The sequence below is a fragment of the Cyprinodon tularosa genome, unplaced genomic scaffold (genome assembly GCF_016077235.1).
Source record: "Cyprinodon tularosa strain WSP-4 unplaced genomic scaffold, ASM1607723v1 ctg271, whole genome shotgun sequence".
Lineage (NCBI taxonomy): Eukaryota > Metazoa > Chordata > Actinopteri > Cyprinodontiformes > Cyprinodontidae > Cyprinodon > Cyprinodon tularosa.
In genome coordinates, this window is record NW_024038976.1 from 270,799 (window position 1) to 295,608 (window position 24,810).

Genomic DNA, 24,810 nt, shown 5'->3' on the forward strand with positions numbered 1-24,810 from the left:
TTAGTTTAACTGTAAAAAAGATAGGATTCTCTTAAAGCAGAAAATAGGGTGTCAGTCAGTAATGATGAGGGCCATGGATCTCTTTCTTGGTTCTGTTCTTTTCAGCACATCCTGTCTCAAACACATGAATTATAAATTTGGCCTTGCAAGCAGTCAGGGAGTACATGCAGCGTTTATATGTCAGCAGAACTTCATAACCTCAAATCAAAGAGTGGAAGGGGAAACGCATTTAATTAATGATGGTGCTGCATCATCTAAGAGAAACATGCTGTTATGTTGAAAGACATTTAATTTACAGATTTCTCTGCATGTTGTTTTATTTGCATTTTGCTAATGGAGCTGCACAACATATCACAATGCAGTTGTTTTTCCAATATCCACTAGTGACACCATACAATTAAAAAAGAACTGTTTATATGCAATTTCAAAAAGATATGAAGTTTTTAATACTAGACACACAAATTAGACATAGTCCTGATACAGAGGTATAGTTTTTTGCTCTCAGACGATCTGAGGGTGGAATTTTACAGTCCACTCCAATTTAAAAATCTAACTACCCCTCCAGACATTTGACATCCATACATATCTACTTTATGGGTATTCATAAGCACAATGTTTAAGTTTACAGCTACACAAACTAATCAAAGGTTAAAATTTTAGAACCTATGTCTCCACCTGACAGACTTGTATAGACCTATAACATTTAGATGTTCACCTGCCTCTACACCTGATTAATATACTGTAATTGCCATTTTTGCAGGTAACACAATGCAGAAATGTGTAAAAAAACAAAATGCAGGAACTCCCAAAGCAGTGTTGCAGAATAAGATGAGTAAATGAATAAATGCTTGCAGCCCTTGTGGGGAAAGAAGATTTAGCTGTTCTGCAGAATATGTATTGGCTTTTAGAACAATGGGTTGGCCTCTTCAACTCTGCTCTTTAACAGTACCAGTATGTAGAAACAATAGTGTTGGGTTGGCAATTTGTATTTGAACTTTGCTGTAGTTTCACTTTTTCACAGTACAAATGCCATACCATTGTGATAGAATTATCCATTTTAATTGTATTACCATTTATTACCATATTTTATGTTGAATTGTTTATGTAATTAAAGATATTTTTTTTAATCCAAGCTGAATTAGAAAGGCATCCTTGTTAGCAGTACTTATGTTTTGAACCATAACTGCAATTAAATATGTCAGATAAGTATTGTAATGGTATGGCTTCTGATTTTAAACACATTTAATCATGCATTGTGCAGTTGTATTTTTCCATAGTGATCCTCAAAGCAGTGGTCATAATTAAAACATCAGTATGGTTTAACTGGTGGGATCAAACAATCTTACTTTTACATTTGTATTTAAAATTAATAAACTATAAAAAATTTATAACTTCTTATCTGTCACTTGTTTACATGTTTCTAAATTCTGTATTTGCCATATTTAAAACAAACATGAATTAATGATTTTATAGAAAGGTAAAGACTCCCTCGCACAAACATACATTTATCAATGTATGATTGAGAAATTAGGGGAAAAACTGGTTTATCGTCAGCTTCAGCCACCACAGTGGCAGCAGTCTGTTTATGAAAAATAGAAGCATTATTCTGTGATTCTTCAATATCACACCTAAAGCTTCCCATGAATATTGCCAATTTCCTTTATGTACAACAGCAAGCATACAACAGAATTTCAATTATGAAAAAATTACATCTTTTAACTCACCTGTGTAACTTTCTCTGTGACATTGTGAGTTCTGTCTTTGACTTTCGGTGCTATGATGGCTTTCTCAGAGGTTGGGGGTGAATGAGCCTTCTTATCTGTGCCTTCTGTAAAGTTCAATGCAATCAGGGGGATTTTGTGGATGGTGCTGTATTTGTTGATGTTTGAATCAGAGGTAGAGCCAAGCAAACTGGACTTCACATGGTTGAAATGGCCTGGTAATTCATGGGAAAACATATTTGTTTAAGTGAAGAATTATCCAATACAATACAAATTATTTTTTATTATCTCATTCCATATAATGGATTATAAAAAAACACAGTTTTTTTTTTTTACTCTATCAATAAAAAGAACACATTTTCTCTTAAATTATTTAAATATCAAAGCATAAGAAATCTTTATGTTTATTACTGTAACATCATAGTAGCAATATGGTTTGTTGTTTTTTTTCTAATTTGGAATAAATAAATTAATTAGAAAAGCTCAACAAGCTAATAAAGATGGCCAGCTCTGTTCTAGGAACTCCTCTACAGCCTCCGGAGGTTATTTCTGTTGGGATCTGGAGAAGTACCACCTTTCTCTAGCAGAGTGCGCCGTGGGTCTCCTGGGCTGGAGCCCTCCAGCACACCTGGAGCTCGTCAGCCCATCAGGAGACCTCCCCTACTTAAGCAGCTGCCAGACCTTCCTTCAACGCCGCAGTGTTGACAAAGTTTGGTTAGCGAACCTGAGCCTCTGTTACCTGAAGAATATTAGTTGTCTCTAGAGAGAAACCTGATTCTAATCTGCCTCTGTCTTCTCGCTCACAGGAAACCCGTCTCGAGTCTGAAGCTCTGGAAGAGCTAAGCCTGTTACCTGCCTGCCTGCCCTAGAGAGCCAAACCTGAAGATCTAAATTTGGATTCCTCCTGCTGCTCTCAGAGAAGAGCTGGAATCCCAAACCAAGGTCTGACACTCACTAGCCAGAAGCTAGACGCTGCTGCTGCTGTGCACTCTGCTGAACCAACGGTCTCTGGACCCAACCGGTTCCCCCTCTCACACAAGGAAAGCCTGAACCTCTTTAAGGTATTTTCAGAATATCAAAACTCAACAAATCATCTGATAACTTGGCTAATCAAACTATCCGTCTCCGCAGTCGACAGTGAATCCTGCCCGGACCAGTTTCCTGAACCAGTTCATGTCATTGTGTGAAAACCATTCAATAAACTCTGTTGAACTTTTACTCTGTCTCCAGTGGTGTTCTGCATGTGGGTTTAGATCCTTAAACCAATCATGACAATTTCACACACAAGAATTTTTCATAAAGGGAAGAAATTATGCAGAACATTGGGCATCCTCTTCAGAAAATATTTTAATGAAAACAGAGGGTCTTTAGTAAGAGACTTTTCCAGCTCGGTGCAAAACAGACTAATACAGAAGATCCTTCCTGCCTACAGCTATCAACACTCACAAAGACTGATTAAAAACAACAAAAGCTATGAGTTACTGCAGCATTTAATTTCCCTTTGAGATTAATAAAGTATTTTTAAATTGAATAAAATAAAATTAAAAGAACTTTTAAATACAAATTTCTCCACATTTTCTGTAGTACGACCTAACAAAAATATAACTATACTGACTGAGGACATTCATAGTAAACCACTGTAAAAATATAATGTCATCTTTGGTTATTTATTTTCCTTAACCAATGCCACTTTCATTAAAATAAATAAATGACACTATTTTAGAAAAGTCCTTCACATCATCCCTTAATTCTCTAGTTTGATACAAAAAACAACTACAAGTACAGAGAATACAAGACACACTAAATGAACATTTGCACAATATGTAGTAGTGCTTCAAGAGTTTCTTAATATTACAATCTTTCACACTTTTCTTGTTAGCTTTGACACTACTTTCAGTTACTGTACAGTATACCATTAGGGATAAATTAAAAGTAAAAATAAAAATGCCTGTGGCTGATTACTGACATTAACAACTTCAAAGAAAGGAGGAAGAAGGATAAGACGAGCACAGTTTCTCTGGAGGTTCTGAAGTCCACCAAAAAACATGAAAGCATTTTGATGAAACCAGACCTTTCTTCTTTGGACTCTCAGGAATAGGCTTATGATAATAATTAGCTTATGTTCACAGCTGAGGCATTGAAAATGTAAGGCTCCAGTATCTTATGTTATGTATTTCATCCTAACTAAGGCGAAGTGTTTCTTATCGTTGACTTCATTGAATTTTTGTAAAAGAAGAACAAGCATGTCAGTAATTCCTGTTTGTCTTTTTGAAAATTTTCATGTCATGTTTGCCTTAAGACATCATGTTTCATTTGTTGACCTCGTATTTGTTGGAAACAGTCTTTATTTATTAGTCTAATCTTTTAAAAGAGCCATAGATGTACTTTTCCATTTCCAGGAAAGCTCATGCGGTGCTAACACTTCACACTCACACTACCTGTCAACTCACTTTGAGTTTACTCAGAGAGTTGATCATTTTACAACCAACTCATCATTAATGAGCTTGATATTTATTATTCTCAATAAAATAAATACACTTTGATATCAAATATATATCTATGTAAAATAAACTTTTTACATAGATTTTTATGTTTCATGTTTCATTTTGATCTTTTAAAACAAGAAATGACTAGATGGAACATAATGCATGCATGTATATACAGAACTTAATATCCTTCCCTAAGTTGACATATTTTCTTGTTAGTAAACAGGACAATCATACTATCAGAAGTCATTCTCAAAAACAATACCATAAGAATTGCATTTATAGATTTATGTCCTAATTCTATATTGCATGCCAGTTATATTACTTTCAGGCACAAACAAGTGTTTCTTTCTATTTGAATCAGCTGGTAACTTTTCTGCAAAAAGTTTACAGGCTAGCTTTTTTCTTTGAGGTATCTAAAGTTTCTCTAACACATATTTGAGATCCCTTACAGTTTGAGTTACTTATATATAATTGTGATATAAATCATAACTGTGTAGATACTGTACCTTCATTTGTATGCCGGTCCCTGAATGCACTTTTTGAATTGGAGCTATAGCCCTCAATTTCATGGATAGATGAGGCTCTCCTCATGCTGCTGGTGCTTCCTCTGGGGAAAGTGTTTGACAGGGAGGTAGAGGACTGATGAGGCTCTGTCTGGTACAGCTTGTCCCAGGGGACTTTGAGGGATGAATGATCAAGTGGTTCAGGGCCGATGCTAGGCTGGGAAGAATGGTGGCTGGAGCTTATGAGGGCATGCGTGTCATTGGTGTCAGAAGGACTGCAAATACTCTTTGTGGGTGAGGGAAAGTTCTGCAAGGCCACCGAGTCCTCATCTTCTTTGGGAGAATCCACCATCACAGCATCTGGGTCCTCTTGGGGAAGAGATTGCTTGTTGGTGTTCATCAGGCTCAAAGCAACCTGACGGAAGCGAAAGAAGCGGCTCCTCCCTACAAAAAAAAAAAAAATCAAGATCATTAATTTTTTATCCATAAAGCTGACATTTAAAGAGCCTTTTTTAAACCATAGCCAATAACTAATTCTTATTATATAAAGCTAAACTTATCCTGACTTTTAACAGTAGCAGTAGTTGTTAGACAACTCCAAAGCCATGGTTTACATGGTTTACATGCAGAACCATACAACAAGGCATGAGTTCAGTTTCAGTGTTTAATGCATGGGTTGTTTGTTTTTACATGTAAATTTATAGAAAGAGGAAAGCCACATGGTCTATCAACAACTGGCCCGTTCAAAATAAGGACTGTTTGTGTATGAAAGGAACTTGTAATGCAATTGCCTCACAACCAGACATGATAAAAAAAGCAGCTTTTAAATGCTTAAAAAAGTTAACTTTTTATTATTTTTAATGTTATGAGCATGAGAATGTATAGCCTGTCATAAGGATTAGAGATGGTCAAACACACTCAAAGGCCTCATTTATTTAGGATGTATAAGTATATATTAATTGCTCGCACAAATATCAAATCAGCAAAGCTGAAACTGAAACAGAATGGAAAAGAAAAAAGGCCTCGGTTCTAGATTGGTCCGTTTTTTCAAAGTAATGATTCATCAAGACATTTATGCATTGCCATCTCACTTGTTTACAGGTAAATGGGAAAATATCAAATAAGTAGAAGCTGTGTGAATAAAAATTTCTTGTCAGTGACAGATGTCAAGGGATAATTACTACACACAGCCATTGAAGTAACCCTTACTTATATAAAGCTAAGGTTAAAAATGTAGAGAAAAGTATCTGAATAAGCATGGATTTACTCTGCTGTGTTTCAATGCTTCTGGCAAGTAGCAGTAGTGTCATGGTGTTGAGATATTTTCTTTGCACACTTTGAACCCTTTTATACAAACTTAGCCCTGTTTGAATGCCACATGCCTTAGATAGTTGCAGATTATGTTAATCTCTTTGTGACTCATCTTCTGATGGCTGCTTCCAGCAGGATAATGCGTCATGTCAAAAAGCTCAAATGATCTACTGTAAAACTAGTTTGTTGAAAACAAGTATGCTGAGCACCCATGCCCTCCAGAGTCCCACACTACAAAATATATCCCAGCAAAATATACATTATAAACTTGCCATTGAATGTTAATCTGTTTTAATGACTCTTCTTGTTGAAAATTGACCATCAATAACTACAAAGTATCCATCCATTCATCCTCTCCCACTTAGTCCTTTTCAGGTTTGCAGTGGGGTTGGTGCCTATCTCCTGCAGTGAGAGAGGCGGGAGAGAGGCCAGGTACACCCTGGACAGGTCCCCAGTCTGTCGCAGGGCAACACAGAGACACACAACCATGCACACACACACTTCCTGGGCCGGGAATTGAACTTAGAACCCTTTTGCTGCAAGGCAGTAATGCTACACATTGCACATACATGCAGCCTACAAAGCATTAGAGGAAATAAAAAAATATCAAAAATCATACTGTATTTCTTTAAAGGAGAAAAGTAGAAAGAAGGTCCAATGCAGAGTTATTGTTTGTCTCTGAGTGATATAGGTAATATTTGCAATAAATTATGAAACAATAAGGAGGGAACAAAAAGCCTTTTATGGTTGTATGAACCCAAGACAGAGATGAAACTGCAACTGCTGTTAGATGCATCTGTAACACTATCTAATAAAAGAGTTGTTTCAATATTGCCTTGCTGTAATGGGACTTCATATTAAAAGATGTGGTGTGAAGATCACCAAGTTTCCTTGTCCATTCGTAGCTTTTCTCATAAAGTGCTTGGTAATAGTCGGAAGAAGAAAATTAGTTTAGCAGGAGCAATTTTGGAACTGAAGTTTGCAATGAAAGCTTTTCCATATAAAACACCCAAAAGGTGTAAAACTTATGCAAAAGAGGCAGAAAACAACACATTTTAAGAAGCAGTAACACATTATTGCATATTCTAGGATTATGCTGCTTAATTATGCTGTTGGAGTAACTCTGCTAGCTTGCCTCTGATATTACCTTTTTATGTAGCTTGTATTACCTTTGTAAAAAATAACACGAGTTGCTCCAACATTTAAATTCCCTTCAGGAGTAATAAAGGATTTTTGAATTGTATTGAATTTAATTAAATATTCTGGCTTGGCATCTTAATATGAGCCACAATGACAAACTCTAGATCTCTTTTTGCAACATACATCATTAAGTTAACACAAACTTAACGTTGAAAAAATGTAATGATATTATCTGAAATAATTAATTTTAATGCCCTTAAACAGTTGCAATAATGTCTGAATTTAAGATATTACATGTAAGACTCTGCAAAGGATCTTGTTCAAATACAGCTTCAGTCGGGAAGTCTCAAGTCTGTTAATTCCTTCCTGTTGTGTAAGATAAATTCAAAGTCAAAGACAATATTAAGGTCATGCTTTAAGTATGGGCTGTGTGTGTGAGGGAAAAGACTCTTTCTCTCTGACTCCACTAATCTAAAGTCACATCGTATGTTCATCTGTCTCATGTACCCACAGGTTCTCTTTTTGAAACCTCATCACAAGCCATCAACTCTGATTAGCAATGTTAGCGCCAAGCAAAGAGGCATGGCTGCATGCAGAGACATAATATTCACATATGAACACTGTGCAGCACAATCTGACTGAAAAAGCCCTGCAGATAGAGAGAAAAGAATATATAGCTAGCCTGTAATGTTTCATTGTTTTCAGAACATCGGATACACATTAAATTGAAAATACAAAGATGCAAGCCGAGCAAAGCAAAGCAAACCATTACATCGCTGTGTTCACATGGGACTTGTTACTGCATCCTTGTAAACTGGACTGTGCTGGCTGCCTAATAAGGCAAACCACTTTCTCTATAGGGAGAGAGGGCATACAGAGTAAATACTGAATTGCCCATATACCATCATCTTAGCGGTCTTTCTAAAATAGCTATTCAGCATGTTGTCAGCTGTCTTATGCCATAACAACAAAAGAAGAAAAGAATATCTTTATCTTTTATTGATATTATAGGTTCAAGGAACAATAATAGGGCTTTTACATTTCTATTTGAGGAGGTAACAGAAATATCCCATTAAATCGAAATTCAAGTGGGTAAATTGAAGATTTCCAATCAACCTTAACCTACAAATTAAATATGGCTTTCTGACATATCCTATAACTTAGGGACATCTCCGGTCTAAATTGTTTATTTATATTTCTGAAAATGTATTTAATTAAATATTAAAAGTATGCTGACATCTTAGTTGTTGTAACATTGTAATGATAATAGCAGTAAGTATAGTAACTGAGCACAGAACTGTGTGAATCTCAGCAGTTTTATAACTTTGCCGGAACAAATAAGTTTTTCTTAGATAAAATGTTAACCCATATTGGTGCACAGATACAGAAAGTCAACAGCAGGTATCATTAGTTACACTTGTTATCAAAATGTTCTCTTCTCAAATTTTCAGCTAAGAAGCTTCTGACAAAACAAAGGCAAATAGACACCTCATCATTCATCTTCTTGTGCTTAATAGCTTTGTAGGATTATCTAATTTGCCGTTGCAAAGCATTATTATCTTATTGTAATTATTATTACATCTATTCACAGTGCCACTTAAAGAAGCCCCACTTGTATAACACTTCAGGACTCACGGATATTAGCCTGGCCAGCAAAATGGAGACGAGCAGCAATTTGACAGGTGGGACTAATAGAGTCAGCAGAAAAAGGCTTGAACCAATCAGGTAACTACTGATATGAAGCAAAAAAAAAAAAAATAAATAAATAAATTTTTTAAGAAATTTGGTAGTTGAAATAGAGAAAAGCCCAGACTTTTCGGTTCTTCTAGCTTAAATCTACTCTGCAGTCCCAAAACTCCAATAATCTGGAATAAACTCCCAGAAATCTCCACCTGCATTTATACCTAAAATTACTTTAAATAAATAAAGATTAAAAGTGGTAATTGATTATATTCTATAAAAATAACTAATCAATCTTTTGTTTTGCAATCAATCTTTTGATTCATTTTTTTCAATAAATAATAAATATATATTAATTTCTAATGAAAAATACATTACTATTAAACTATACATATATTATTTATAAATGAATAAATAAATAAAATACATATATTGTTTTGATTATTCATTTTTCTTCTCTTTAATTATTCATGTCACCTCCATGCCACTCTAATGTTCTTTTACTTGTAATTGTCTTTGAGTCTTTCTTCTCAAATATGCCATGTAAGTAAACTTGCCTTGCCATTTTTATCTTGATCGTAAATTCTGGTATGGAGCAATGGAGCAGAGTGAAAAAAAAAATTATTACACACACAGCATGGAAAGATGGGGTGCTATTTATAGAAGGTCACTAATATACTTCTGGTACATCTGATACTCACTTTGATCTGACTTTGCAGGGGATGCAGGGCTTATGTTTTCCGTAGAGTGGTCACTTCCTTCATCCACGATGTAATCAAAATTCAAAATAAACATCATCACCACGCCTTCTTCATTCTTCACTGGGATTACGTGAGTGGTACACTGAAAGTCAGACCCTGAAAGAGAACAAAAGTATCATTTTTAAAAAAGTGAGACATGATTTCTATCTTTTAATTAGATTTTTTTTAAATCCATTTTAATGAGAAATAAGGATCTGTGACATCAAATATTAGCCCAGGCAACAGGATGCCATTAAGTGGGGTTTTGGCAAAAATTTATTAAATAGTCCCTTTTGTCTCATAACCTTTTTATCTTACTGTGATCATCAGTCTGTTTGGCTGGTAAGAAGGAAAATACACTGATGCTGAAAACCTAATGCAGAATGTGTCCACATCACGGCAAATATCACTGCTAAACACACAGCAGAGAACCGAATACAACTAAAAATAGTCAAATCACCCCAAGGAAGCAATAATATTGGTTTAGTTTAATAGAGAGCGGAGCTCCAAGCAGAGCTGAGGAAATCGAACTGGCATGAGAGGCTGAGGAAATCTAACTGCTGCTAATAACTTTTTGATCATTCACATTAATAAACAAACATAATCATGTATAACTCAGAGCAATTTTTTTCTGGCAAATATATATTTATTTTAATTAAAGACATGCAGTGCTCGAAGTTATATATTAAATTATTATATACTTTTATTGAAAAATGATGGGGGCTTAGTGTTTTAATATTTATTTATATCTCGAGATAAAAACTTAGACACTGTTGGTTTAAATCGCTAAAAATAAACTTAAATGATAGATTTTACCTGCTCCACCTCTACAGAAGCTTAGCGCAAAGCAGGAATCAACATTTGTTATTGTTACTTTATTACTATCAAATGTCATATTTCTCCTAACATTATATATATATATCAAAAAAATATATATATATAATATATATATATATTGTGTGTGAGTACTTGAATCCAGGCAATGATATAATAATGGAAGCATGGTTTCCATGGATGGATGAGCCCTATTAAAGTCAATTTAAGAAGAACAGAGACCAGAGAATCACATTGTGCTGGATATTTGAAATTGAACCCTTTGGCCACAACAATAAAACTTTCTATCCGCTATGCTCTAAAGAAAGTCACAATAGCAACTGTACAGTGTCTGTCTGTCATTCTGTCTTGCTCATTTATAGAGAGGACACACATTACCAGTGTTCCCTGTAATCTCCTCAGGGCACACAGACACCCTGCCAGCAGCATTCATTAGCAGGAGACTTGGTGTCTGACTAAATATAACGAGCTTGTTCTGCCTCAACATGCCAGAAATGTGTTGGATGGGTTTATGAATCCAAATGAAACAAAGTAATGATGCATTGTCAACTTTGAAGTATCTTGAAATTATTTAAATAGAAAACGTGAATAAATTGTTTTCCGTTATTGTTTCATGAATATAATGTGAGGGGAACTGCTAGGAATAAATGGTGCAACATAAAGCTGCATATGTGGTAAGATAATAGGAGCAGCAGGTGTGGACTACATCGAGCCTAACAACACACAGCTGTTTGTCCTTTACTAGAAGATTCCCTTTTCATGAAAAAAAGCATTTCCACTGGATGTTTTTGGTAATGCAAATTCCCCACTTTTTAACTACAACATTTATTTACTGTTTAAATCTAGCAAGAAGAAAAAAAAAACAAAAAACAGAAATCTATACAGGACTGTTATTTGCTGAAAACAAGATCGTTAAGTCACAATCAAAGTACTCAATGTGTTGACTCTTTGACTTCCAGGAAATCTATTTTTGTATTAGACTTTTCACAGTCATCTTGGAAGATTTGGACAGCATACTAACTACCTTTCACACAGACCAGGCTTAATTAGCATTTACACAACATTGGACAAATATGTAGAAACACAAGTTTTACCTTAATCCCGGCTATTCAAACATTGCTTTAAAAAGTGCAGAAGTATTCCAACCCCCCTAAATATTTTCAAACTCCAGCATGTTTCTGTTATATCTTAACATAAATATATACATTATTGCCAGTTAAAAAAATATTTATTGGAGCTAGAAAAGAATTGCAACTCAAAAGACCCAGGACTTTGAATTTGATACTGAAGCACATATCTTATTTACGCCAACTGTTCAACTAACAATGCACAGTATGAGAAACTACATGTAATAACACTTTTGAATGGCTCAAGGTTGAAGCTAAAAATATTTGCACACCAATGAGTACATTATTCAGCTGTAAAGAATATTTCATAAAAAAATAAATAATAATAACTACTATCTGTCTTTACATCTACAGTAGCTTAGAAAATATAAAATAATTAACATTCAGATAGCTGTGAAGAGCTGTTGGGGCTCAAACTTGAAGTAATAAATTCAGTAGGAAAGTTTTTGGGCTGAGCTTTACCTTAACAGATGGGGAAACAATAGTCATGCTTAAAGGCTGAGCCGTCGGGGGCCTTTTCTCATCTAGTCTCCTGCTGAATGTCACCTCTGCTAAAACAGATCTAAAGAAAAGCCTGTAAAGATGACATTGCAAGAGCAGTAAAAGTGAATTCTAAATATCGAAATTCACTTTTACAACTTGTGGTACTCTGTAAGAGGTTTATATTACAGAGTAAAGAAATCGAAAAGTAAAAAGTGGTTCCTTTTATCTCCCCCCATTGGAGGATATTACCTAATTATGCCTCTTGCTGAATCCCATTAAACCTCTTAGGCCTATTTTTTAAGCATGTTTAGCCATTAAACCTCCTTTTCCAAAGGGTATGGCATCCTTGTTGCTTCTGTTTGGAGTAGTGGAAAGACTAAGGCTCTTTGGCCTTTAAAACCTGTTATTTTTCATGTGCTCTCTTTGAAACTAAGAGGGTGGTTTAGAGATTTGGGATGTTCATATATGTGATATATATTACAACGGCTGTTGCTATATGTAATTTGAAGTTTTTCAAATGTTTTAAATTTAAAGTGTGAAGTGTTGGTGAATCTCAGTTTAAAATATAGGAACAGTAATCATCACATGGTATACAGACTCCAAAACAATAATAATGTAATAATCATGATTATCTCACAAAACTGTTGATACAATTTATATTATGTCATATGTTGTATAATGTTTCTGATGGAGTGCCATATTTCTCAGTAGATTATGTCAACCATTACCTAAATTTAGTTCCAATGGGTGAGCAAGGTATATGATACGTTTTGGCCTTTAATTATCCTAAAAGGAAATATACAGGTGCTGGTCATAAAATTAGAATATCATGAAAAAGTAGATTGATTTCAGTAATTCCATTTAAAAAGTGAAACTTGTATATTATATTCATACATTACATACAAACTCATATATTTCAGATGTTTATTTGGTTTAATTTTGATGATTACAAATGACAACAAATGAAAATCTCAAATTCATCATATCAGAAAATTAGAATATTACTGAAGACCAATAAAAACAAAGGATTTATAGAAATGTTGGCCAACTGAAAAGTATGAACATGAAAAGTATGAGCATGTACAGCACTCAGTATTTAGTTGGGCCTCCTTTGGCCTGTATTACTGCAGCAATGCGGCGTGGCATGGAGTCGATCAGTCTGTGGCACTGCTCAGGTGTTATGATAGCCCAGGTTGCTCTAATAGTGGCTTTTAGCTCTTCTGAATTGTTGGGTCTGGTGTATTGCATCTTCTTCTTCACAGTACCCCATAGATTTTCTATGGGGTTAAGGTCAGGAGAGTTTGCTGGCCAATTAAGAACAGGGATACCATGGTCCTTCAACCAGGTACTGGTAGCTTTGGCACTGTGTGCAGGTGCCAAGTCCTGTTGGAAAATGAAATCTGCATCTCCAAAAAGTTGGTCAGCTGCAGGAAGCATGAAGTGCTCTAAAACTTCCTGGTATGTGGCTGCGTTGACCCTGGACCTCAGAAAACACAATGGACCAACACCAGCAGATGACATGGCACCCCAAACCATCACTGACTGTGGAAACTTTACACTGGACTTCAAGCAACGTGGATGAAGTGCCTCTCTTCTTTTCCTCCAGACTCTGGGACCTTGATTTCCAAAGGAAATGCAAAATTTACTTTCATCAGAGAACATGACTTTGGACCACTCACCAGCAGTCCAGTCCTGTTTCTCTTTAGCCCAGGCAAGACGCTTCTGACGCTGTCTGTGGTTCAAGAGTGGCTTGACACAAGGAATGCGACAGCAGAAACCCATGTCTTTCATACGTCTGTGTGTGGTGGTTCTTGAAGCACTCACTCCAGCTGCAGTCCACTCTTTGTGAATCTCCCCCACATTTTTGAAGGGGTTTTGTTTCACAATCCTCTCCAGGGTGCGGTTATCTCTCTTGCTTGTACACTTTTTTCGACCACATCTTTTCCTTCCCTTCGCCTCTCTATTAATGTGCTTGGACACTGAGCTCTGTGAACAGCCAGCCTCTTTAGCGATGACCTTTTGTGTCTTGCCCTCCTTGTGCAAGGTGTCGATGGTCGTCTTTTGGACAACTGTCAAGTCAGCAGTCTTCCCCATGATTGTGTAGCCTATAGAACTAGACTGAAAGACCATTTAAAGGCTTTTGCAGGTGGTTTGAGTTAATTAGCTGATTAGAGTGTGGCACCAGGGGCCATCAATTTTGAACCTTTTCACAATATTCTAATTTTCTGATATGATGAATTTGAGATTTTCATTTGTTGTCATTTGTAATCATCAAAATTAAACCAAATAAACATCTGAAATATATGAGTTTGTATGTAATGTATGAATATAATATACAAGTTTCACTTTTTAAATGGAATTACTGAAATCAATCTACTTTTTCATGATATTCTAATTTTATGACCAGCACCTGTACACATCACTTTAATACACTTAAAATCCTTTACAACAATGATTATGTGTCAATATATTGTGAGACTCTTTTGCTTAAGAAGTTACACATAATAATTGTTTATTCTCACCATGTAATCAACCTCTAGCAATTTTTGGTATTTTATTTTGGTATAACAAGTTTCCTTCTCCTAAGCTTTGATGGATGACAAAGCATTTTCTGCAATAAATCTCTTAAAGTGACAAAACCTCACACAAATCTTAAACTGATGTAGTTTCTGTGTGCTATTATATGTTTGTTTAACCTTCATGGACCTTGACAGTAATAAACTTGCTTGAGCAAACTTTGAAGACTATTTCATCTTATCTGGTTCATTTCTCCTTATCCCTACATTAACACTTCCATCATAATGCCAAAAGCGCTGTAAGTAAAGTAATGCTGGTAATACAGGTTGGATTTTTGAGACATCGATATTCTTCACAGCAATGTTCTGTTAAGCTTCCTTTCAGATCTATTACTTTCAAGGCTTAGATATGTTTTTAAAGATCTGAGAAGGATGTCATGGTTTTGGTTTTGTTCAAATTTTATCTTTGAGTTTTTATTGGTCTTATTTTTCATTGTTGTGTTATAGGTATTTTTGATTGTATTTGAGTTCTTAGATATTTCCTATTTGCCCTGTTGTGTCTCCTTTTCCCTACCTCTCTTCTTTCTCTGTTCACACCTGCTCCCAATCTGCTAAGCAGCCTGGTCTTTGTTTCTCTCTCCCATTTATTCTCCTCCTGCTCAGTCACTCTTTGCTGGGTTGTCATCATTACTTTGTCCTCTTCTTGTTGTTAGCATTCCTGATTTTCAGCATTTTGGGGGGATTTTTGTGGATTCATGTTTTTAGATTTTTGCTTCTGTTGAACTTTTGTAATTAAGCCTTCAAGAACCCACCTCTTCTTCTATTCAAACTCTTTGGTCCCAGCCATCAGTGCCTCTTTTGTGTCTGCATTTGGGTCCTGTCAAACCTCCCAAAGGATTTGTTTGTTATTAATGCCACAATACTTAATTAGCTTCATGGAAACTTCCTAAAACCTGGTTGACTTAAAAAACAAATGGTCAAATAATGTAAGAATAGAGTAACTCATTCCAACATTTTCAAAGAATTTATCTTATCTATTCATTGGACAGCAGTGATGATATGACACACCTTAAAGTAGTCAGTTTAGAGCTTGCATAATAGTGTACAATTGCTGTCCTCTTATCTTAACTCTACAAACAGCAATTAATGTTTAAACCTCTAGCAACTAAAGGAAGTAAAGCCAAAGGGAAAATATCCAAATTGTTCCAGACGTATCATTTTTGCTCCCCGGGGTCAAATGACTTGGTAGTGTTGTAGGGTCTCATAATGTAGATGTGAAGCATGTTTTGAATGTAAATTTATTGCTCTCAGACTCTCTCATATTTATAACTGAAATTTCAACATGGCAACTCATGGAAAAGAAATCCTTTAAGATCTGAACAACAGAATCTTTTCTTTGGCCTAGGTTATAGTAAGATATGAAGATAACACCCTAACACAGAGCTACAGGATGGTGCCTTAACAGAACACATTGTCAGAACAGACCTCAGCATAGTGTATGGGCTCAGCATCATATAGAGTTTTTTTCTGTGAAAACTGACGTGTAAGTACTGCCAGCAATGCTTCAGAAGGTGAAGAGGTGGGGGGTCAGCGTGTCAGTGCTCAGAGCATGAGCTACAAACTGCATCAAATTGGTCTGCAATTTGGCTGTAGCTCCAGAAGGAAGCCTCCTGTAAAATGATGCACAACACAGCATACAACCAGAGTGTGAAGACAAGCAGAGTTAGGACATGGATTACTGAGACCATGTGCTGTTATCTGAAGAGATCAAAATAAACGTATATTGTTTGGATAGAGATATGTGTGTGCATAATGGCAAGCAGGTTAGTACTACGTACAAGACAAGTTTGTTTCACTCATAGTCAAGCACAGTGATGGGAGTGTTATGATCCAGGGCTACATGAGTGCCGCTGGCCATGGTGAGCTACTGTTCATTGAGGAAACCATGATTGCTAGAATATCCTGTGAGGTTAGTTACTTAGGCAGATCTTAACCACCTTCCTTCGGTAATTGGGTAACATGACTGTAACTGAGTGTAAAGGTGCTGGACTGGCCATGAATGTCTTCATACAAAAAATTTAGCTTCTGTGGTGCTACCTCAAACAGAAAGTGAAGTGACACCTGGCAGTTCTTAGATGTCTCACTAGAGGAGTGGAACTCCTCCTGGAGCTCTAAAATATAATAGAAAATAACAGTGGGATGTATATCGACACTTTAAACAAAATTTGGAGATTTTACCTGAGAGATGTACTCACTTTTGTCAACACTGATTTGGAATGGCTATGTGTTGAGTTATTTTGCAGGGACAGCTAATTTGCCCTATATTACACGCTGCGCCCTGGCTACTTTGTATTGAATTAAAGTGTCATCATTTTAGTGTGTACTGTGCATCAAGCTTGAAGTGTATACTTACTTTTCTGGGATACAGTTACCATTTGTAGGCCAGTCTATTTCATCTATTTTAACTTGAACAGCTTAACTGAAGAAAAGCTAATCTTACAAATGAAAAAAAAAAAGTTATTTATAAATAGTTATTTTTTAAGCAAATAAACTCCCTATAACAAGTTGACAAATTCCTTATATGCACAATGTAGTAAGTGTAAAGCACCATATTATTGATATTATATTAGTTAGCTAAAGCAAACTCGTGAATGAGTCATGTTTCTCTTTTCTAAAAGTAGAAAACATGTAGTAAAAATAGTAAAGATGTGGAGATTCATTCTCTGGATAACCGTTTATTACAGTTTCACATTATTAGCCTCTGCCACTGTGAGTTTATTAATTGGAGGTATAGAGCTGAATGTCTTTACAATAGGGTTCAGGCTATTCAGTCATTGTGATCTTTGGCAAAACTCCCTACAGTAAAAAAAATAAAATAAATAGCCGTGGTCTCAGTCACAGCTGCTAGATGTGGTTAACATCCTTGGCATTTTGCATTGATTAACAAGTGAACGGCTATTCAGTTCTTGACATCTATAATGTGTTTTCTTGTGGGCCAAAAAAATGTAATTTACACCTGCTTGAATGAAGGCATGACATATTAAGACTGGCTTCCTTTTCGTGATGGAAATTTCATTACTCTAGATTACATTTCCATCATTTATTATTAAAACGCTGCTGCTTAATTAAACAATCATCTGAATGCTTTTACAGAGACAATTCAAAGGTCACAAGCAGTTATAGTAGGACATCTTAAAGGCACAAGGATTCCTACTCATCTTAATCTAATAGCGGTTTAAACTATTGTATTCAATATTACTTAAATGTGAATCTTTAATTTTGTCCTCTACCTTAATTATTTTAGTATTGCTAGTCACCAAGTTTTAGTGCTCATGCAATATCCTCTCCAAGCACTACTGCTGCTGCTCTACAACTACTTCTCAGCTGCAAGCCTTATCTAATGAAATGTGACATGTTTCTGTTTAAGAGCTATTCTAATTTGGCCAAAACACAACATTAGGGGCATAGTCAGTCAAGAGTAGGACATGTAGGGAGAGGCCATGCAAACTCACCCTTTGTTTGAAGTCCTTAGGGCTTGTGGCAATATCTCTCCTCACTGGTTATACTGTTAGCCACACAGTCTGGCCTAATTTCATCCTATTTCAGATTGTGCAGGTCATTCAGCGATAACCTGAGGCACCAGCTATTGCACTGATTCATTTGTGTTTACCTTTGCTAGTTCATGGTACTCTAATTTCTATTCTTTAACTTTGTTTAATTTAGCAGAAATTTTGCAGCTTATAAATGATTAAACAACTTTGCAGTAAATGGTGAAAAAACACACATGCCAAACTGTACAATACCCAAAACGAAAAAAATAATGTCAGTGAGGGATTAGTTCACATTTTAGGAGAAAATGCTCAACTGGGTTTATGACATGTTTTAAAGGGAAATACTTGTAAGACAACTAATATCCTGATTTTTGTTTTATTTTTTTTGTTTTTGTTTTATTTTTTTAAATCCAAGCTGTATTTTAACAATAAATCGATCGTAGAATCATTCAAGATAGTTGAACTCTATGGTCTGGAAAATACGGTAATTTAAATGGTCAGTAAGTCCTCAGGCCTCAGGTAATTTTAGGTTTATTGACTTGTTTGTATCAGCCTCTGTACAAATGGATTTGACCGACATTTAATCACAGATTCCAACAGATATGCAGTGCGTGAACTACAAATCTGATATCTGTGCTACTGCAGCTGAAGCTACTCAAAAATGAAATTAGCACAAAAAATGAACAGTAGTGAAAAGTTCAGCATCCATTCTTTGCCTGCTTTGTGTGTCAACTCTCACGGTTGCTTAGTGACAGAGTTTATGCCAAGTGAGGGGCGATTACAACTGGAGAAGGCTCGACCTTTTCAAATCTATAATGGAACTCTTCCGGCCTCCTCATTTTCATGGTCTTTGAAGCACCTGTAGGCGTGATCCTTTGGAGGACTCAGCCACCAAATTCAACCCCCAATTGACAACCTGTAGGACAGTGGTCCATGAGGACTGACTTTGGACATGCTTGCATTACAGGAATCTAACCATCTTTATGATTCTTGGGGATGGCAGTGGGGTCAGAAGGAGCTACTAATATAACCATGAAGGAGTTTGGCATGCAACAAGAAGGTCCAGCAGAGCCAGTGTACAGCCGCTTCTGTCAACAAACAGAAGTTCTGTTTACTTCTGTCAAAAATATAGGGCAAATACTCAGTTCAGCTACTGAGTATATCACCAGTAACTGTGCAAAGAGCATTTAATGTTTAGTAAAATGGATGAAACAAGCCAGTCATATATACATATATACATCTATACATCTGCCAAATGCCAGAGTATTTAAAAAAAAAATCCTTTCCATCACTCAGTTATGAGAGTAATCAAAAGAATCTTTTATTCTTCTTGTGTTGTGATGTTTCAAGGCTGCCATCATATCCTAATTAATAATTATCTTCATCCAATACCTCCATTAATTAAGCTGATATTTATAGTCTGAAATGAATGTCAGCTACGGCATGTATCCAAACTTTTCATAGCACTTAATTCAATATAATTTGATACTACTGCTTGGAGAGCTTATATGATGAATACTACAGTGCAAGAGAGCAGTGAAGGCTGTACGTAATAAAAAATGAATGCACTCTTTCAGAGTGTAGGCACCCAAGTGTCCTACAACGCACCTTGTGTACTGGAGGCACTCTATGTCCCACGTCCCCTCATTCCCCTGCCACTGAAGCCTTGACGGGGTGCACATGGCCCTTCAGTCCCCTTGGTGGGGAGTCACCTATGAAACACTGCACCCACGCACGCCACATGTCCCAGATCATTCAGCGTGCTTAGCTAAGCTGCTGCTGTTATGTAGTCATTATCCATTTAACTTCTCCCTGCTCCACGGTGTCAGCTTCCTTTTGTTAAGACTCATTCAGGTACAAAGTATTATTACACCCTCTGGAATAGGATAGCTTTACAAAGCCCTTAAGGGAAAGCGTTTTTCTCATTGACTATGTATCCACACAGGAGGAAGACTGCATGTGACGAATCTCTTACAACCTGTCTAGGTTTCTCCCAAATAGGGAAACTCACAGAAAAAGATCCCATGCGGGAAGTCTTTTCAGAGCTTCGGTAATTTCTATCGTTGCATTACCTTTCATTTTAAGCAGTGTACATATAAGCAGCTTAACTTGTTGCCTTTTCAGGGGAAAAAAACGGCAAAGCTATGCTGCTCCTGCTGTCACTAGGATTCATCAATTCAAACCTCATTTTCTAAGACATCCCCTTTTATTAAATAAAAAGGAAATCTACTCAAAGTTAAAAGGGATTTTAAAGTTACAATTCATATCATATTACGTGATAAAATTGAGTAAATCTCACATGTTTAAAAAAAAAAAATAAGGCTACGAATCTGTCTGAACTGAGGATGGTTTATTTTGTGATTTCAAACATTCACATAGGGAAATGAAAGGATTGTAGCTAATTTCCTTTAGAATTGATTGTTGAAATACTGTACTTTCAGGAGAAGAGGCATCAGATGCACTTCCATTCAATCGACTTCAGTTTAAAGACACTCTTAAATCAATGGGTCTATTACTCTCAAGGAAGGCATGAATCTTTAATTTCCCTCTAGCACCAGGAGAGCACGAACTGGGTCCTCCATACCAGTTTAATGCATTTACTCTGTAAGCTGCTCATTCCCAGTCACTGCACTGTCAGCCTTGACATCTTTATTCATGAGCTCCCTCTAAATTCCTCTGAGGAGTATTAGGAGTTGTCTTGAAGCTCTGATGCACACTAGGGAGGATTGTAAAGAGACTCGAGGCAACTATAACATTAGAAGGTTTAGCAGCTCCCATCCTCTGCTTTTAAAATATTCTAGCCATGAGATTCTTTTCAAACGCTCCACAAAACTGGCATGAATGACGGAAGGATATGGAAACCAAACAAAGTTCCTTTAAAATACTCCAAGTACATGTACACAAAAAAAAATATTATGTTTGACTGTTCAAAGATGAGCCATAAAAGGAAGAGAAATTGAGGTTGATGGCTGCGGATTGTAGATTAAAGGGACACTATGCAACATTTTTCAGTTAATTAATGTGTTCCTTAACGTTATGGATGACTAAATGAGTCATTTCAGGTTGAACAAAGGTATTCTCGGCCGCCCTGGTGGTCTGTGGGGGAAATACTGCACTTGCAACTGCAGGAGCACCGACCCGCAACCACAGGCTCAGAAGTCTCGTGAGAGTCAGTCTTGCTTTACGGCGAGAACTGCTACACCCCCCAGTTAAAAGCATTCTCGTTGCTAGCACAGTGGCGATCCTTGTGCAGTTATGCTACGTTCACGCAGCAAAAGCAACAAAATCGCGTCTGCTGCTTCATTTTTATTGCTTGTACCAGTTTAGTTCTGACGCGTGGCTGAAGCAGCTTTGCTGCTCTGGCTGCCCGGTGCAAAAGTGGCTCTGACGCGCGTTGGGCGGAGCTTCACTATCCTTTCTCTGCCTTGCAGCTATATTTGCTGTGATCAGTGGGAATAAAGTAGTTTTAATATGTGTTTAAGTGAGAAAATACACCTGAAAACGTAATCAGTGCAGTCAGTTCATTCAGAATATTATCCTGCCTTCCATATTTTTTTTCTGTCGGAGCCGCTCAGACCCCCACATACCAGCGGGGCGCCGACAGTATGGATCCCTTCATCAGCAGCGGTTCACCGCGGCAGCTGGTAGGTGTTTTTCATCTAAATAATCCAAACTGCATATTCTGCCGGCAGATTTCTGCATTTTAAGTTAATTTAGGCGTCAATAAACTGTTTAAGAGGAGTGATCATCAGCGCTGTGTCTCTCTCCCTGCGTTAAACGCACCCGACGCGCTGCTTCAGCTGCTCAGACGTGCTGCGCCTGGTGCTCAAAACGCGCCGCGGGACCTTTTGTTGCGCCTTGACGCGCGTCAACCATTGACTTTGCATGTAAACTCGCTGCTTCTGTCGCACCAGCTACGTCCAGTGTGAACGCAGCATTAGTCATTCGCTGCTAAGCTCAAAACAACCGCGCCTGGCTTGACGGAGAAACCAGGAGAACAGCTGAGCATATTTACGACAGTGCACTTTTACTTTCGCCCTCTGGAGGGAGCCTCACTGGAAAATCAACACCGGTTGCATAGTGTACCTTTAAACTTGTATCTGCAGTCCAGAGTGTAGTCAGGACCCTAATCAATTATTAACATCAGGCTCCTTCTGATTAAATAAAATATTACTTCTTTACTTACATTTGAACTCCTTAAAACTGAGACTGCTATTTGCACCTTCATCTTAAGCCTTTTCAGACAGTCATTAAACACAAGAGCATTGCTAAAAGAAATAAACTGCCTCGTGTCAAAATTAAAATTGGACATGCAAACTTATTACATGCTGCTGAAAAACAGAAGGGACCTCAGATTGTTTGTGTGCAGCCATGTCATGCTTGCCATAAAAAGCTTTAGATAAGGCACAGTAGGAGGTGGTCAATCTGGGGATTTATGCCAGTGAGTGGTGACATTGTATTAATTCTCTCCGATTTAGGACTGCTTTCTCTGCAGTACATCATTCAAACAGGGCTCTGATTTTGCAGATGTAAACAACAAATTCTATTGTGCCATCAAATATCTAAAGTGTATTTTCTCCACATGTAAATGTTGATTTTACTAAAATGTTGAAGATAACAAATGAATTTTGATATTAGACAAAGGAAAAAATTGTCAATACAGGGGTAATAATATTAAACAGAAAATATGCCGTCAAAGTGAAAAATTTAACCATCTTTCCTTATTTTGTTCACTTGTGGATATTCATTCTTACTGTGGTTTGCTGAGGTCTCATAGCTTTAGCTTTGAAATCATTTAATCACTCAGGGTAAATGCTTCCTTGTCATGGCTTTGGCGATAATGGCTGGTTTGATTGCTCATTTCGTTCACCTGTCTAGCTCTACCTTTTCTCATCAATGCTCATCAGATCCCCCTGCTCCTGCTTCAATTCAAGCTCCTTGGTCCCAGCCATCAGTGCCAGAGTATTCTTGAGCCTTTGGTGTACAGAGTTTTTGAGTGTTCGTTACAGCTAATGTTTGCCGGATTCTGACCTGTTTCTTTATCCAGACTTACGAGCCTGCCTGCCCGTGTCTGATCGGTTTGCCTGGACTGTCTTCGGACTCCTGCTGGATTCTTCTGTGGACTGAACATGACTTCACCCTGTGGATTATCCTGCCTTTCTATGTCTGCTCAGGTCTGATCTGCCATCAGTTTTGCAGCCTTCTGGCCTTCCACATCTGGAACTCTCTGGCAGCATCCACTGCATCTTGTCAGCCAACTGGCTGAAATCATCATTTTTCTCTGGGCATGGACTGAACTGTCAAACCAACATCATCTTCTGTCAGATTATTGTGGTCACTAACCTGTTTTTCTCTCCTATAGATGTTCCTGTGATATACGCCCTAGTCGCTGCTACTCAGATTATCATTGTTTTGATAAACACTTTAAGTTATTCCACTGCCTGTCTTGCCTGAATTCTGGATCCTCCCAGTCATGACATTCCTATCTAATGATTTTCTTCAGTTTGGGGAAATATTGCTGCTTTTTGTAATCATTATAGCCTACTCCACATTTATGAAAATTTGCTCAACGTAAGTTAATTTCTAAGCATTAATAGCACTGACTTGATTTTTTTTCAAAAAAACTAAAATCATAATTTTGAATAGTTATTTTGTATTCAATTATATTACTTTTCGATATCTAAATTACTTATTTATTCTCCTCGAATGTTACCTCTGCTCAACCTGTTTATTTGTATATCCAAAATATTCAGTCTTCTTCCAAACAAGACGGGATAAAAATTTCACATGCAAAATAAATGTTGATGAAAGACAAAATGTAGAAGGAGCAAACTTACTCTCTCATTCTCTCATGTGAAAGCAATTTATTTAAAAGTGAATATTTCGCCCCCCAAAAAAACTATATACATTTTGCTTGCACTGTTTGGTTTCATTAAATTAGCAATGCTTAACATTTGATGTGTGTAGGTTATCTGGGGTCATGGAGGTAATGGTTGCTCAGCCTGGTTGAGCAGGCATTGTTAGAGACTGCATCTCAGCCCAGGCCAGATACAGAGACAGAGCCAGAGTAGCATATGCATAGTAGCCCATTTACTCAATGTGGAAATGTACAGTTAAGTTCTTAAAACGCATTGATTGGTGTGAGGGAATTATAACTTGCTTGATTAATATAATTAGGCAGTTCTCTTTTGTGTTTTCTTGGCATGCTTGAATAAGTTATAAAGAACATTTTAACTTTAAAATTTAAGCTCTTTTTTTATTGTGTGAGTAGTGATTCGCTCACGTATTTTGGCCTGCATATCTATTCAGCTCATTTGATATTTAATTTCACATTTTAATCTTTGTCACTTGGTCAATTAGTCTCTTTCAATCCAGCTGTGTAACGCCAATCGATTTTCTCTGTCTCAACTCCAGCTCTATATTATTCAGTTCTGTTTACTCCTCACTGGAAAATCTTACTTTATGTTAATGCCTTACCCATCTGTATCCATGTCTGCTTCAGTCTTTATTTTGCTCTGTTCACCTTATTGCTTTAGGTTTCTATTTGGAAAATGTAAAGCTTTTTATTTACTGAGTTACTCCTCTCCGCCTGTCTGCATTTGTGTCCAACTCCATGTACTGTACCACAACAGTCTGACAGGTGTGAGTTAAAACTTGATTTATATAGACAGAAACTATCATTTCAGGGTATGGTTAAGCAAGCTTATGTTCCAGA

At 36.8% G+C, this 24,810-nt stretch overlaps 1 protein-coding gene across 2 annotated transcripts in view; it reads right to left on the reverse strand.

Moving 5' to 3' along the window:
• The window catches only part of LOC119786421 (potassium voltage-gated channel subfamily H member 7-like), a 51,906-nt gene that overhangs the window by 21,573 nt on the left and 5,523 nt on the right, over positions 1 to 24,810 (reverse strand). For both annotated transcript variants that reach the window (XM_038289750.1, XM_038289751.1), the window contains exons 3-5: positions 9,546 to 9,701; positions 4,717 to 5,157; positions 1,725 to 1,936 (exon numbers count right to left, since the gene is read on the reverse strand). In XM_038289750.1, coding sequence (XP_038145678.1) covers positions 1,725 to 1,936; positions 4,717 to 5,157; positions 9,546 to 9,701 — 809 coding nt within the window. The remainder of the gene's footprint in view (positions 1 to 1,724; positions 1,937 to 4,716; positions 5,158 to 9,545; positions 9,702 to 24,810) is intronic.